The 13,441-nt window shown below is 55.7% G+C and overlaps 1 protein-coding gene across 2 annotated transcripts in view; it reads left to right on the top strand.

The window, feature by feature from the left end:
* TEX264 (testis expressed 264, ER-phagy receptor) overlaps positions 1–13,441 on the top strand; it is a 44,376-nt gene that overhangs the window by 595 nt on the left and 30,340 nt on the right. The window contains exons 1-4 of one of the 2 annotated variants that reach the window (XM_069812354.1): positions 10–158; positions 589–656; positions 1,851–2,142; positions 8,753–8,974. In XM_069812354.1, coding sequence (XP_069668455.1) covers positions 1,885–2,142; positions 8,753–8,974 — 480 coding nt within the window. In that variant the 5' untranslated portion in view covers positions 10–158; positions 589–656; positions 1,851–1,884. Of the gene's footprint in view, positions 1–9; positions 159–588; positions 657–1,850; positions 2,143–8,752; positions 8,975–13,441 lie in introns of those variants that run through there. The other variant, XM_069812353.1, reaches the window with a different exon arrangement.

A 13,441-nucleotide genomic window follows, 5' to 3' on the forward strand; every position in this document is an offset into this window, starting at 1 on the left:
AAACCGCCCGTGCCTGCCGCCGGCGGGGAACGAGCCACGGGAACCGGGAAGAATCGCCAAAAATACCCTCTTCTCCTCTGGGTCCGGCAGTCTTCAGGCCCCTCGGGCTGGGTGTTGGACTGGTAGCTCACGGAGAATCACCCAAACCGTGATGTGAAGTAATAAATCTGCCTTGGTTATAGGGAGGAGGCGAGGCGCTGCTGGGAACCGGGACGGACGCATAGCTCCGGCCAGGCTATCGGTCCCGGAGCGTTCCATGGCGAGGTCACCGGGGAGCAGCACCGGGTGCGGCTCAGGTGTCCCGGGGGAGCCGGGGGACGGCCCAGGGTGGGAGGCGGCTGCAGGACGTCGTCCTCCTTCGCCCTTCCTTTCCAATTTCCGTGTTTCTTGGTGCCCGTGTGTTCAGCCGCAGAGTTTTGGGAAGAAATCTCGGGCCCGGGGGGTCCTGCAGGAGAAGGCACCCCTTAGGACGCCCCCTCCTCTGGGGAGCAGCCCTGAGGCGCCTTTCGGGTGCTCTGCTGTGACTGTTTTGCTTTTGGCCTTGTGAGTTTGAAAGGAAGCAATGACATTTATTTTTTCCTGCCGCAGCGCCGCGGATCCCACACTCCTGTGGATCAGATGTCGTGAACCGTTTCTGGGCTGAGCTGGTTTTTCAGGTGAGTACGGCCATGGTGTGAGATGGTGCCCGGCCTGGCACTGCTGCGGCGCCAAAAGTGTGGCTGGTGGTGCCAGCTCTGCAAGGCTTGGTTTAGCTGTACCCGTGCTCACTGGGGTCAAGCAGAGCAGAGCCTCCCGCAGTTCCTACCAGGATGTGGTTTTTCTGTTACCGTAAAGCTGTGCAAGCAGCAGCTGCCATGAACAACTTTGTTTGGACAAAGTGTGTTTATAACACAGAGGTAAAGGTGAATTGTTTACTTCAACCTTCGCTTTCAAACCTAGCTCCTGTGAAAGTCCCAGGGGAGCGTCGCAACCAGTCCTTGTGACCAGAGCTGTGTTTCAAGGGAGAATAAAACACAAACAACTCTCCTGCAATGCTTTGGGTTGCAACTCCCCAGAGCGGTTGCTCTTGGTGGGTGAAAACGAGCAGGAGGCGTTTGCCAGGCTGCTGCATCCTGCAGTCAGCATGAGAGAGAAAAGACACCAAACAAAACAGGAAGCCTTGGCTGGGGTTATAAAAGCTCTTTTAGTTTAAAAAAAAGCCATCTGAAAGGAATACCGGTAATTCATTGCACCTGAGTGTGTTGGGGATGTTTTTTCTAGCTGGGTCTTCAGCTTCCTCTGAGCCTCCCTGGGTGCTTGGATCTGGATGTAGCGCTCAGCTCTGAACTGGCATGGTCCTTGTTTGGGTCATTAAAGGCCTGGGCTTCTAGGCTTTTTGACAAAGGAGCTGTGCTGGTCACAATGTTGCATCTGGTATCTATAAATGATAAATTATTTTATTATGGTCCCCTGATCCTTAGCCCAGTGCTGTGTATCTGCTGATCTGCTAGGTGATGTGGGCTCCCGGGGTGGCTTTCTGTTTCTCCTGGGTGCAAGGCTGGACATGAGCAGTGTGGCTGGTTCTGGGGAAATGGGGACAGTGCCTCTCCATCCCCCCTCCATAACCACCTCATTCCCAAGAGGCCCTGAAGCAGTATAATTTGTACCTGGTGACCAATTGGAACAGGCTGATGCAATGTGGGACTAATATACAGGAGGTTTCTGAGGGGTTTCCGCTGTCTTTAAGCTTCGCGCATAAGAGGCATTGGAAGTGGGTGTGTTTTGCTGCAAATAAATAGCTTTAGAGGGCAATTGCTTGTCCAAGTGCTAGTTTAACTCCCCTCCTTTTTCTTCTCTCCTCTTGCTGCTAGTGCATCAGGAGGCGTGGAGCACCAAGTGTCCGTCATGTCCGACTGGGTGCTCCTTGGGCTGATTGCCGCGCTGGTCGTGCTGCTGCTGCTGACCGTCTTTGGTTTCGTTGTCTACTCGGGGCTCTTCACGGAGGTGGTTGTGAGTGCTGGCTCCCCGCCTGTTGGCAACATCACGCTGGCCTACAAGTTCAGGGTAGGCGCATATGGTGAATCCGGGCAGCTCTTCACGGATGGCTGCAGCATCTCTTCAAAGCTGTGCTCCATTGGTGTCTACTACGACAACCCTCACACGGTAAGGTGTGCCTGGTGGGGCCGGCAAACTCTTGAGGTCAGCACCCAGGTTCCTGGCTCGGGATGCTCCCTGGCTGTATTTCAGGCACTTGCAGCTCATCCTCTGTAGATGAGCACTGGGGTTCACAAGGTCTCCCAGATCAGCAGAGGATGCTCTGTGGGGAAAGGGAGCTGAAAGCAGATGGTTTCTTGGATAACCCTAATTGGAAGGCATTGGGTGAGCAAAGCTTGCTATCTCCTGATAGCTCCTGCTGAACAAGTTATCAGCAGGATAATGGATCTGGTTGTGGAGCAGAGGCCAATGTTCATGACCACAAGGTGAGGCATTCCTTGTCACATCCCCTGGCTGCAGGAAGTGCAGCCAAGGCTCCTTCTGGACTTGCAGCTCTGTGGTTGAAAGCAGATCATCTCTTCAGCTTGCTCTGTCCTCATCCATACTCCTTCTCTCGTTTCTAGTGCTCTCATGAGTTTCTGAGCTTCCCTGTAGTCCTTTCATCCCCTGAGAGTTTTTACTGAAACCTCAGGTGATGCGTGCTGAGGGCTCCTGGCTGATGAAACAGTTACTCCATGATGCTCTTCAGGCTGAGAGGTGAGCAGAAAGTGCACTGCCTGATGGCTGCCAGACAAAGCTAAGTATTCCGGTGGGTACAGTCCAGGACAAGGAGCAAATAGAAGTGCATCAGAACTTGCTGGGGAATGAGGAGCCTGGCTGCTGATGCTAGGTAGCACTGGGGTCTCCAAATAACAGCATGTGGGCATTTGTCCGTGGCAGACAGCCTGGCTCCCCAGTAATTCTGCAGTAGCTAGTGTGACCGTGGAGGAATGCCGTGGGGGGGAGGGACGGCAGAGTGGCCAGCAGCTGTGCATGTGTGCTTGGGCACATGTGCTGGGGGCTGGTGTGGGGCACAGTGGGCTGATAGCTCTCGCCCAGTGCATCTGCTCTGGGGGTGACTGGTCCTGTTTTAGGAACCCTGTTTCATTGCTTGCAAGATGGTGCTCCCAGGGGTTGGACCTGCTTAGAGGGAACTTGTCCATGAAAACGTAGTGCTGAGTGGACTGTGACAGGAAGATATCGGAGGTGAGGAAGCACTGAGCTTGACGGTGCTCAGTGGAGCCTGGTGTGTTCAGCCACCTTCTGTCTTTGTGACGAGCTGACTTATCTTTACCTTCCAGTTTTTGCTTTTGCATCATGGGAGGCAGAGAAGAGACACTGCAGTGCCTCTTCCTGGCCTGGGAAAGAGGGTGGCAAAGAGGACTTCCCCCTCCCTGCGATGAGATGGGCAGAGGCAGAGTTCAGCTAGACGTCCTTGGACATTTTTTTCTGCAAGAAGTGTCATGTTTGGAGAAGGTGAGGGATGGGAGCCATGGGGAGTGCCTGGTGTGCTAGAGCCCACATGGTCAGAGTGGCCAATTCCCCTGCCACTAATTTGTGCCCTTATCCTTGTGTCGAGGTCCTCTTCTGGAGTTGAGAACCCTAGTGCTGCTGCTTCTTCCCCTGGCATCTCTGGGGGCAGAGCAGGGCAGTCGATGCTGACAGAATGGCTCAGCATCTGCGCTTGGTGCTGCCCTGCTCCAGGGATATGATGTAGACATGCCTGTGGTTGCCCTGCAGACCTTCTGCTTGGGCACTGTGACTTGCCTCTCTGTTTGCCAAAGCGTGGGCTAGTGAAAGCTTGTACTGCTGAGGCCCACAGATACTGATAAGGATATTTGTGGTGACTCCTGCCACGGCTGGCACGGGGAGCGATTTCCCTGGCAGCACCAGGTGAGGCTGGGAAGGAGCAGCTCCTACACGACCCTGGAAAGTTGGGCTGTCCGTGCAGGATGAAGCTGCCTCCTCTTTCTGGTCCTGTCTCTTTCCTCTCCCTGCCTCTGTCACATCTCTGCCCTCAGCCTATGGTTGGAGCAGGCAGTGGGGCTTGTGCAGGCAAGTGCAGAACTTGTCTCTGGGTCTCTGGTGGCCATCCGGGGTTTTGGAAGCCAGCTATTTCTCCTTTTGCAGTCAGGTTTTTTGGGAGGGAAGACCTTCTCTGCTAGCATGGCTGAATGGCATCTGGTGGCCAAGGAGACCTGTCTTGGTGACTAGGGGAGGTTTCTCTGGATTCAGGCCTCAGCTGGTGGAGACAGCTCTTGGCCTGCTGTGGTCAAGGCACACTGGGACCTCTGCCTGGTGGCCCAGCTGGTGCCCAGTCCGGACTGGAGCATGCTACTGGTCTGGAGGCCTTTTTTCCACCCCCTGCTGAGGGTTCTCTACTCACTTGCCTGTGGACTGGCTACTGATCTGGCGTGGGTCACAGGTGCCTTCAGCTGGTGTATGAGCTGAGGGGAGCTCCTTGCACGGGGCAGGATGTGGTGGGGCCTTCGCAAAGGATGGTAGTGAATTTGTGTGGGTCTCTAGATGTTTTGGAAGCTGTGTGGCCCCAGGCCTGTGGGTCAGGCTGGGAGATCCTGGTGGTGGTGCTGGGCAGGCGAGTTGCCTCCCTCTTGAAGCATGCTGGACAGGTGGTGCTCAGGATGGGCACAGCGAAGGCTCTGGGTGCTGCATGTGTGTGGAGTGAACCTGGAGGGTGCTGGAAGCTCTCAGGGACCAACAAAGCCATCTCTGCGACCAGGCGTCCCAAGCTCTGGAGGCCGTTGTGGTTGGCTTTTGTGATGGGAGCCTAACCTGCCCCCAAAGGCTTGGCAGGCAGCCCCACAGACCTTGCCCTTCTCTGGAAGGGCTGCCTTTGCTCATGACATTGGGCAGGTGACATTGACCTGAGCCTCCTGCCTTCATCGGCGCTGTGGTGGCTGGGACACAGCGGGGCTGTGCAGGACATAGCTGTGGTGCCTGGGGCTCTGCATGGTGGCAGGACCCTCCTCTCGCCTGACACACGTGAGCATGTTGTCAGACCTTGGTCTGCCAGAGCAGCTGGGATGCTGGTGGGACCTTCCACGGGCTGATCTGTGGCTCCTAAATTGGTTCCCACAGAGATTTGCGTCTCACCAATGAGCAGGCCAGGCCAGGCAGGGTGCTGGGAGTGAGGATGTCCTTGGTCAGGATGGGCAGAGGGCTGCCTTGCCTCCAGGCAGGTGAAGAAGGGGCCAGTTTTGGGTGGGTTGCTTAGTGGGGGACTGCAACACTCGTGTCTGGTGTGCTGGCTCAGGTGCTGAGCACCCGGCATCCCATGGGGTGCCCCTGGTGCTTGTACCTGCTGTAGCCATGATGGCATGGGAGATGGTGTGTGCTGCTCGCTCCTCGTTCCTGGAGGCCCAGTGAGGTGGGATCAGTCACCCAGGCTGCCTTTTGTCTGCGAGGAAGAGATGATCTCCTCCTCTTCCTTCTCCTTCTCAATGCTCTCCTGACCTCGGTCAAGCACCTTCTGGCAGAGGCTGATCCGCCTGGAGCTGGCCCCCCACTGCGGATGTTGACTTGTCACCAAAAATAGACTTTTTGTCATCAGGCAGCAGAACGTGCTTGCTGCCTGCTGTGTCCCACAGGGTCCCTGGCTGAGTGCCAGCGGGCTCTGGTCAGACAGCCACCTCGATCCTGGTTCTTGGCCACCGGCTCCTGAGGGTTTTGATGCCCCTGGTGCTGTGGCAGGAAAGGGCTGATGACCGGCACGTGCCAGTGTGGCATTTGCTGTGCTGGCGGACTTGTGGCCAAAGGAGGCTCTTGCTAGGAGAGTGGATGGGGATGCCAGAGCTGGAGAGCAACGGCCGTGTGCCGGCTTTCAGCTGGGAGCGGGGCCGGGGAGAGCCCTGTGGCATGTGGGCTGCCTCGGGGTCACACAGGGCCTCAAGGCAGCCTTCATCACCAGCGTCCCCGGGGCTCCCCGCTGGCTCCTGGCTCTCCGGCATTCACACAAGGATGCTCCCTGAGTGCTGCCGAATTCCTGCCAGCAATGTTTTATGTGTTTTAATGGACAAGATTAATATTAATTTGCACTTTTTTTTTCTTTTCCCTTTTTATTTAATATTTAGCAGCCCAGAGGACTTCTCCCTCCTTCTCCCACCTCTGGCAGGAACAAAAATAACTCCTCAGCAAGGACTGGATGTGGCAGGCGGGTTTGTGCTCAGCTCCAGCCAAGTGCTTCTGCTCACATTTAGCTGTAGGCACGCGCTAGGGCCTTTTGCCTGCAGTCCACATGTTTGCGTGCTCAGTCTGTGTCCAAGTGTTGGATGGATGAGGCCAAAACGCTTTCTGAATGCAGGAATGGGTTTTATCCCCATAGGCAAAGCTGTAGATTAATAGATTAACTAATCATTTGTAAAACTTCTCTGTCAGGGCACTTGAGGGAGCAGAGGCTTTGATCAGCACCTGGCCACCCCGAAATGATTAATTTGTTAGGGAAAGGCTGGTTTTAACCAAAGTATTTCCTTCCCTCCTTTGAGACAGGCTTTGCCAGGCAGGGGAGGAGGCAAATCTGCCTTGCTTCTGTCCTTGAGAAAGTGCCTGCGGGGCTGCATGCTACAAAAAAGAAAGTTAAAAGGAGAAGGGAGGAAGCAAACATGCCTGGCCCGAGTGGTGCTGCCCACTCCAGCAGCTCGCGTCCTTCCATCAGTTGCTCTGGGGCTGGGGGTGAACTGTTTTTGCTGAGGATGTAAATGGAGATTTTGTGTTTAAAGGAATTTTATCTAGATTTCCCTTATCTCCTTGCTTCATCTGGGCCTTTCCCCATGGATGCCTTTTACTGCTGCCTCTTGCTGTCTCTGGGGTGGATCTGCTTCTCCTTCCCTGTCCCAAAGCAGTGATGCTCGGCACAGCCCTGTCTGCAGCTCCCTCTTGCAGCACAGGAGGGCAAGAGTGAGCCATCAGGCACGCCAGTCCCCAGCCTCATGGCTGCTGCTGCTGTTTCCGACAGTCTGTTTTCTTCCTTCCTATTTACATTTGCTTGTGTTTCCCCTCCGGGATGGTCCTGCCGTGCAACATTAAAGGGTGTTTAAGGGAAAGGGAGGGGCAAGGAGTGCGGTGTGGGGTTGTTATGCTGCAGGAGGAGATGTGGCTGAGCTTTAGCACAGGCAAAGTTAGGGATGAGGTTGGGGAGCACAGAGTGGAGATCCCCTTGGTGGGCACATGGGGTTGGGAGGTGGTAACACGCTGGCCTTGCCTGCACCCTCTCTCTGCCTCCCATCATCCCGTGACAGCTTCGTGATGCCAGTGTCTGCAGGGTGTCTGCCTGTCTTGCTGCTGCTGTCAGGCGTCCTGGCAGGTCCTGGTGAGTTTTGCTGCCTTGTGTGGTGGGAGTTTGGAGACTTTGGTTCTCCAGCCCTCACCAGAGGAGGTTGGCAGAAGGTGGCCAGACTTGTGCATCTGCTGCTCCTGGTTGCTGGCTGCCACATCGTCTCGTTATCCAGCAGGCTGGAGAGCAGGTGGCAGGGAAGCACTAACACTTAGATGGTGTCCCCTTCCTTGGTGCCCTGTGTACCCCTTGTTCTTCCTGCATTCTTTTTTTAGGTAGTGTGCCTGGGAGGAAGGAGCCCTGCCTCTGCCTGCTGGCTCCTTCTCTGAACATCTCTTTGGGGATGGAAAAAACACCAGCTCTGCTGGGGACAAAGGCTGGAGTTAAAGGAGGGAGCTGGGCTCTTATCTCAGCAGTAGGAAGGCACATTGTGTCCTTGGGTGGTATTGGGGGGCAGTTCCTGGGCCCTCCTGCCCCCTGCCATGTTCTTGCCTAGTGCCATGGGTAAATGTGAACTTGAGTGGTGGGATTTTGTTAAAAAACAGAAATGAAAGCTATGGCCTGGTTTGGCTTTGGTGTGGAGATGGCTGGAGTCCCGTGGGCTGTCACTGTGCCTGGAACAGAGCCCTGAGCACCCCCTTGCTGGGCTGAGAGCCCTGCAGCCTCCTGTCTTAATGGGAGACATCCCCAAATCAGGAAAGAGAGCATGTTTTATGTTTTGTGTGGTGTTGGGATCCAGGATGGAAGGGGATGTTTTTCTCTTCGTGTTGCTACAAACAGCTTGGTGCCTGCATGCAAGTCTTACATGCCTCAGTTTTCCCACTCCTAAAACTGTGCTGGACTGAGCGTGCCCACTTAGGAGGGACCCAGCAGCCTCTAGATTTCTCTCTGGCTTAGTGCCAGTGGCCTGTGCTGGTGTGTTGTGTTCTCAGGAGGTTGTTGGTGCGCCGGTGGCCCTGCAGGGTGACCTCCTTGGGGGTGGGATAGAGGCAAGCTGGGCAGGTTGTGGTCACATCTCTTTTTAGCCCCTCCCAGAATCGCAGGAGTGTCCTGCAGATGGGGATGGCGGTGAGCATGTCTCAACAGCAGGGTCTGTGATGGGGGGTCAGGAAAGACACTTTCTGCAGTGGCTGTTACCCAGGGCGGGTTTGGGTGAGCAGCCTGCTGGGGTTTAGTTCTTTTCTGCCACAAGTCCCTCTGCCCCCCAAGGAGGGGAGCAGTACCTTCCCCGCTGGGTGGTGAGCTTAGGCTGTGAGGAGCGTGGACAGTTTGGGCCTGGATCAGCCTTGGTTAGGAGCAGGCCCCTGGTTTGGTGTGCCTGATCATGCTGGACCGTTGCATTTACCCTGGTTCGTGGTGGTCTCCTGCCTCCATGCTCAGCAGGTTGAGGTTTTGGCCAGTCTTAAGCCTCTCTCCTTCTGATGCTGTCTGTCTGTCCCCCTCAATCAGGTGCCTCCGGAGAAGTGCCGCTTTGCCATAGGCCGAATCCTGAGCGAGGGAGATGCAAAGCCGTCGGAAGAGCAGATCAAGCGGTTCCAAAAGTATGGCTTCAAGATCTTCTCCTTCCCTGCTCCCAGCCACGTGGTCATGGCAACCTTCCCGTTCACTACGCCATTGTCCATCCATCTAGCAGTCAACCGTGTCCACCCAGCCCTTGACACTTACATCAAGGTAAGCAAGTGTGGCATGAAGAGTGTTACATGTGTTTGGTGGACTGTCAGAGGCTTCTCTTGCTGACAGCTGATGGGGCTGCTCTGATGTGTCATCTCTTGATGTCTTCCCTTGGGCACTACCATCAAGATCTTCTCCTTTTGCAGTCTGGCAGGTAGTTCCCCAGCAGGGATGTCCTCTTATTCACTCCACAGGCGCAGGGGTGTCTTTTCTGGTGTTTTTTGTTTACGAGAAGCAAGTTCTCATCTGACGGCTCGCTACTCTTCTCCTTAATGCAGAGATAAAAGCTGGTTTTCCCCCTGAGTGTCTTGCTTGTTGTTAGGATCTGGCAGGTATGTGCCCCTTCGGTGTAATGCATCGTGCCGTGAAACTTCTGTTTCAAGTGCCAGCCTCGCCGGTGGGGCAGCTGTCTTCTGCAGGGGTGGGAGGAGAAGTTAGAAACTTTCTGGCCTGTGGGCTTATGAAGACTTGGTTTCAAGCAATACATTGAAATTTGTGACCCTTGGCCCTGGCTGAGCAGCTGGCTGCTGCGGGCTGTGTTCGCCCTTGCCCCCGAGCGGAGCAGGTGGCCATCCCCCCTGCTTCTGGTCTTTTTGATGCTTGCTCTGGCTGCCAGACCAGCTGCAGCAAGGGTGTTCCCAAGCAGCACATCTGACACAGGCAGCTCCAGATCCAGGCTTTCTGGAGAGCGAGGATGGTCCTGGCCAGCTGGGCAATGGAGGGAAGGGACCATCCTTCCTGGTGGGGGAGGATGCTGGGGAGGGGCCAGCGCTCAGCCCCTGGCTTATCTGACTGTCGAGTTCTGCCGCTTTCGTTTGTTCGTGTTGAAATGCACTATTTATAAACTTGCTTTTCCTGGCGAAACTCCCAGCCCCGTGGGGGAACCATGCAAATCCCTCCAGCCTGTGCTGTGCCGCAGGATGGCTGCCCGGGTGCCAACCCCAGAACCTCAGTCAGGGGCTCTTTGCTGACCCTCTTGTCCGCCACGGCCTTAGGGAGCTGACTGCTGGTACCGGCAGAAGGTGTGTTAATGCCGGCAGTGGGTGAGACCGCCGCTGCTTGTGCTCCCCCTGTGCTGGAGAGCTGGTGGAGTGCAGAACCAGTTCCCCATTCTCCTTTTCTCACTCCATCCTCTCTATGTCTCTTCCTGGAGCTCTGCCGGCTGTTTTGGTGCGGGGGGTATTGGGCACTGTTGCCAGCCCTGCGGCGGACGCGTGGGCATGCAGGGAGGGGGCTGGCACGGTTGGGAGCATCAGGTTGGCTGTGGGAATGCTCGGCGACGCGGGGCTGACGCTGCCTTACTTGGGTAAAGGTCCCGGCAAGCGCATCTGTCGCATGAGAGATGGAGTTGTTAGAGCTAAAAAGGGAACCATGGGTTGTTCTGGGAGCACCTGGCAGCATTTAATGGGAGCGGCCGATTTCAATTAAAATAAATAACTGAAATCATATGGAAACGCAGCACCCAGGGCTGCCTGCGGAGGGAGGGGACACATTTTGATCTCTGCCCCAGTCCCAGCAGCACCTGTGTCAGGGCACGTGCCTGTGTCCATCCCCAAGTCCTGCAGCAAAGCGTGGCCCCCACACCCGTGTTAGACCGACCGTGGGGACACAGGCAGGGAGACAACGGGGTTGCCTTGGGGCAGAGGGGAGTGGGTGCTGCCATTCCCTGCGTGCTGCACTGTGGGGATGCCCTGGCCTTTTCTGACATGGCATGGGGGACCTCGGAGGCCGTTGGTAACAGCATCCCTGCTGCTTCTGCATCCCCGATGCTTCTCCCACTGGCTGGACCGTGTGTGCCCCTGGGGCTGTGCCGGCAATTCCTGGGGTGGAGGGACCAGGAGGGAGGGGGGGAAACTTTCATGGAAACAGGTGACCTGTGCCCGCTCGGTGGTGGGAATGGGGGTTGCCATGGAGACAGCTTCTCCAAATAGCATCCTTCATCCCACCCCCGGCGCCTGGCTCCCTTAAGCAACCCGACACAGCAGCGAGACGGAGATTTGCTTTATTTATTTATTTCACGCTGCGCCTTCTTTGAGAAGGGTGCTGTTAATGAGAGCCAGGGGTCAGGCCTGCCGAGGGTGCGGGACCCCTGCTGCCGTCCTGGCGGCCACAGGGAGGAAGGGGGTGGGATGGCAAAAGCCAGGATGCGTGAAAGGGGGCTCAGTGGCAGAGATGAAACACTGGCTCCCATGGAGAGAGGGAATTAGCTGAAGTGGAGGGAGGATGGCATGGCTATCTAGTCATAGGAAGGAGGTGTGGGAGAGCAGGGGATGGAGAGGGAGGTGGAGGAGGCAGGGAGAGGGGTGGAAGGTGGGGAAGAAGTGTGGAGAAAGCTTTGGAGGTGCTGAAAAATAGGGAAAGGGAATAGGAGGAGAAGGGGACTGGAGGGGACGTGTGGGGTGAAGTAGCTGAGGGTTTGGGGACCAACTGAGGGAGCAGGACTGTGAGAGGTGGTGGGGAATTCTGGGGCAGAGCTGGAGGAAGCCCCACTGCGGGTGGCCCTCCAGCGCCCTTCCCACGGCATCCCCTGAGGCTGACTGTTGGGGATGTCAGGCCCCTGAGGCCAAAGGCTGGTGGCTGTGGAGAGGGAGCGTGGCTCCCTCTGGACTTGCTGGTGCCGTGCTGAAGTTACTGGGGATGCCTGGGCTCAGGTGTCCTGGGCAGTGCAGGTGCAGTGGTGCTGGCTTTCAGCAGTCTGGGCTTTGTGTGTCCCGGTCTGCTGCTGCTTTGGAGGGACAGGGAAGATTAAAAATAAAATTTATAACAATAATTAAAAAAAATAAATAGGTTGGTAGAGTCTCTTTTATTAGGGATGGAAGGGAGATGGGCTGGCACTGAGCAGGAGGCACTGTGGTCAGGCTTCCCTTGCAGTGTGCCTTCTTGCCCCCCTGGGTCTTACGGGGCTCAGGAGCTGGCATTTCCGTGACTCTTTGGGTGCAGACATAGCTTTTGGGAACTATGGGGAAATGGCTGCAGCCATCCCCTGCAGGTAAGAGAACATCGGTCCCCTGGGATGGCAGCCTGGCAGCAGCAGCAACTTGCTGGCTAGAATCGCCTTTGAAGAAACCCAGGAGAGTATGCTGGCTCATTGCTCTGAGCGCGGGTTATTTAAGGCATAGACTGGGGTTATTTAGTGTCCCTTGAAAGCATTTCTTCCCTAATAGCTCCTGCTGATGGTCCTCCCTGCTGCCAGGCAGGTATGCCCCGCTTTCCCCGGGCATACGCTCCTGCCCCACGGCACAGCTACTGGTCAGACCTGGCAGTCCCAACTCCTGGATGCAAAGGAGAGCTCCTGCAAAGCTCTTCCCTGGTGGGGAACCTTTCTCACAGTTCTGGGAGTGGGTTATTCCCCTGTAACCTTCTGCCATTTCAAGAAGCATTTATTCTGGCTTGGGTGTAACAAGCTCTCCATGGTGGACTGTGTATGCCTGCATCTCTCTGCATCTGTGCTAGCATCTAGTGGGCACTGCCAGGTGGGTGGGCAGGCTTGGATTTCTGAACCCCTGGGCTCGGATTTCCGAACCCCTGGGCTCCTCAGGCAGCTGGAGAGGTGGCTAATCGCATCTGAGGTGGAGCTGGCAGGCGTCTCCCACTGCAACCCTAGAAGTGACTGGCTCAACCTGGCCCTTTTCTGTGGGCTTTTGGGTCAGTTTTGTGCTCTCTGCAGCCGAGGAGGATGTGCAAGTGGAGGGATGAAGGAGGAGAGCAATGCCAGCATCATCCTGGCTGCCTTGCACCCTGCTCTGAACCAAAGCACGGGCTGGTTGGTTCCAAACTCTGACTCTGCCTAACTTAGAAAACTGGGGTTTAATCTCTTTAGCTGGTCTTGAAAAGACATCCTCCAACTTTCAGCAAAACCCCCAGCTTTTTCCCTTCCTCCGGGCTCTGTATTAGGATGTTCCCCACCTCCATGGGCTTGTGAATCACTGCTTTACAGTGCATATCTCGAGCAGCAGCGGCCAGCATGGGCTCTGTGATGCCAGGAAGGATTTGCGTGGCTATCATGTTGGCTCCTGCCTGGCATGGGCTGCCACGCTCCTCCACACCTTGGCCCCCCATCTACGGGGAGCTGAGGTATAGTGCTCCATAAGCTGCTAGAAAGACATGGCTTGCTCCCATTTACAGCCAGGGAAATGTTATTTCTTTGGCCACTAGCTTGGAGCAAGCTTTGTTCCCCTTGTCAGCTATGGCACTTTAGGATGCGGTCACCTCTTGCCTCTCTCTTTGATAAGCTAAATACACAGAGGTTGTAAAGTCTTCCACTGGCATATTTTCCAATCTTAATTCCTGTGTCTTTTCTTGAACCTTTTTTTTTTGACCTGTTTTCAGCTTAGAAAGTTCTCTGACTTGTCGTTAGCACAAATGGATGCTTTATTTCAGCAATGGTCTTATTGCTGAGGTGCACAGATCTCTGGAGATCTTGTCCCTTGCCGTGGACCCCCGGTCATGGGTTTGTTCCGAGCCAGC

The sequence above is a fragment of the Haliaeetus albicilla genome, chromosome 24 (assembly GCF_947461875.1).
Source record: "Haliaeetus albicilla chromosome 24, bHalAlb1.1, whole genome shotgun sequence".
Classification (NCBI taxonomy): Eukaryota; Metazoa; Chordata; class Aves; order Accipitriformes; family Accipitridae; genus Haliaeetus; species Haliaeetus albicilla.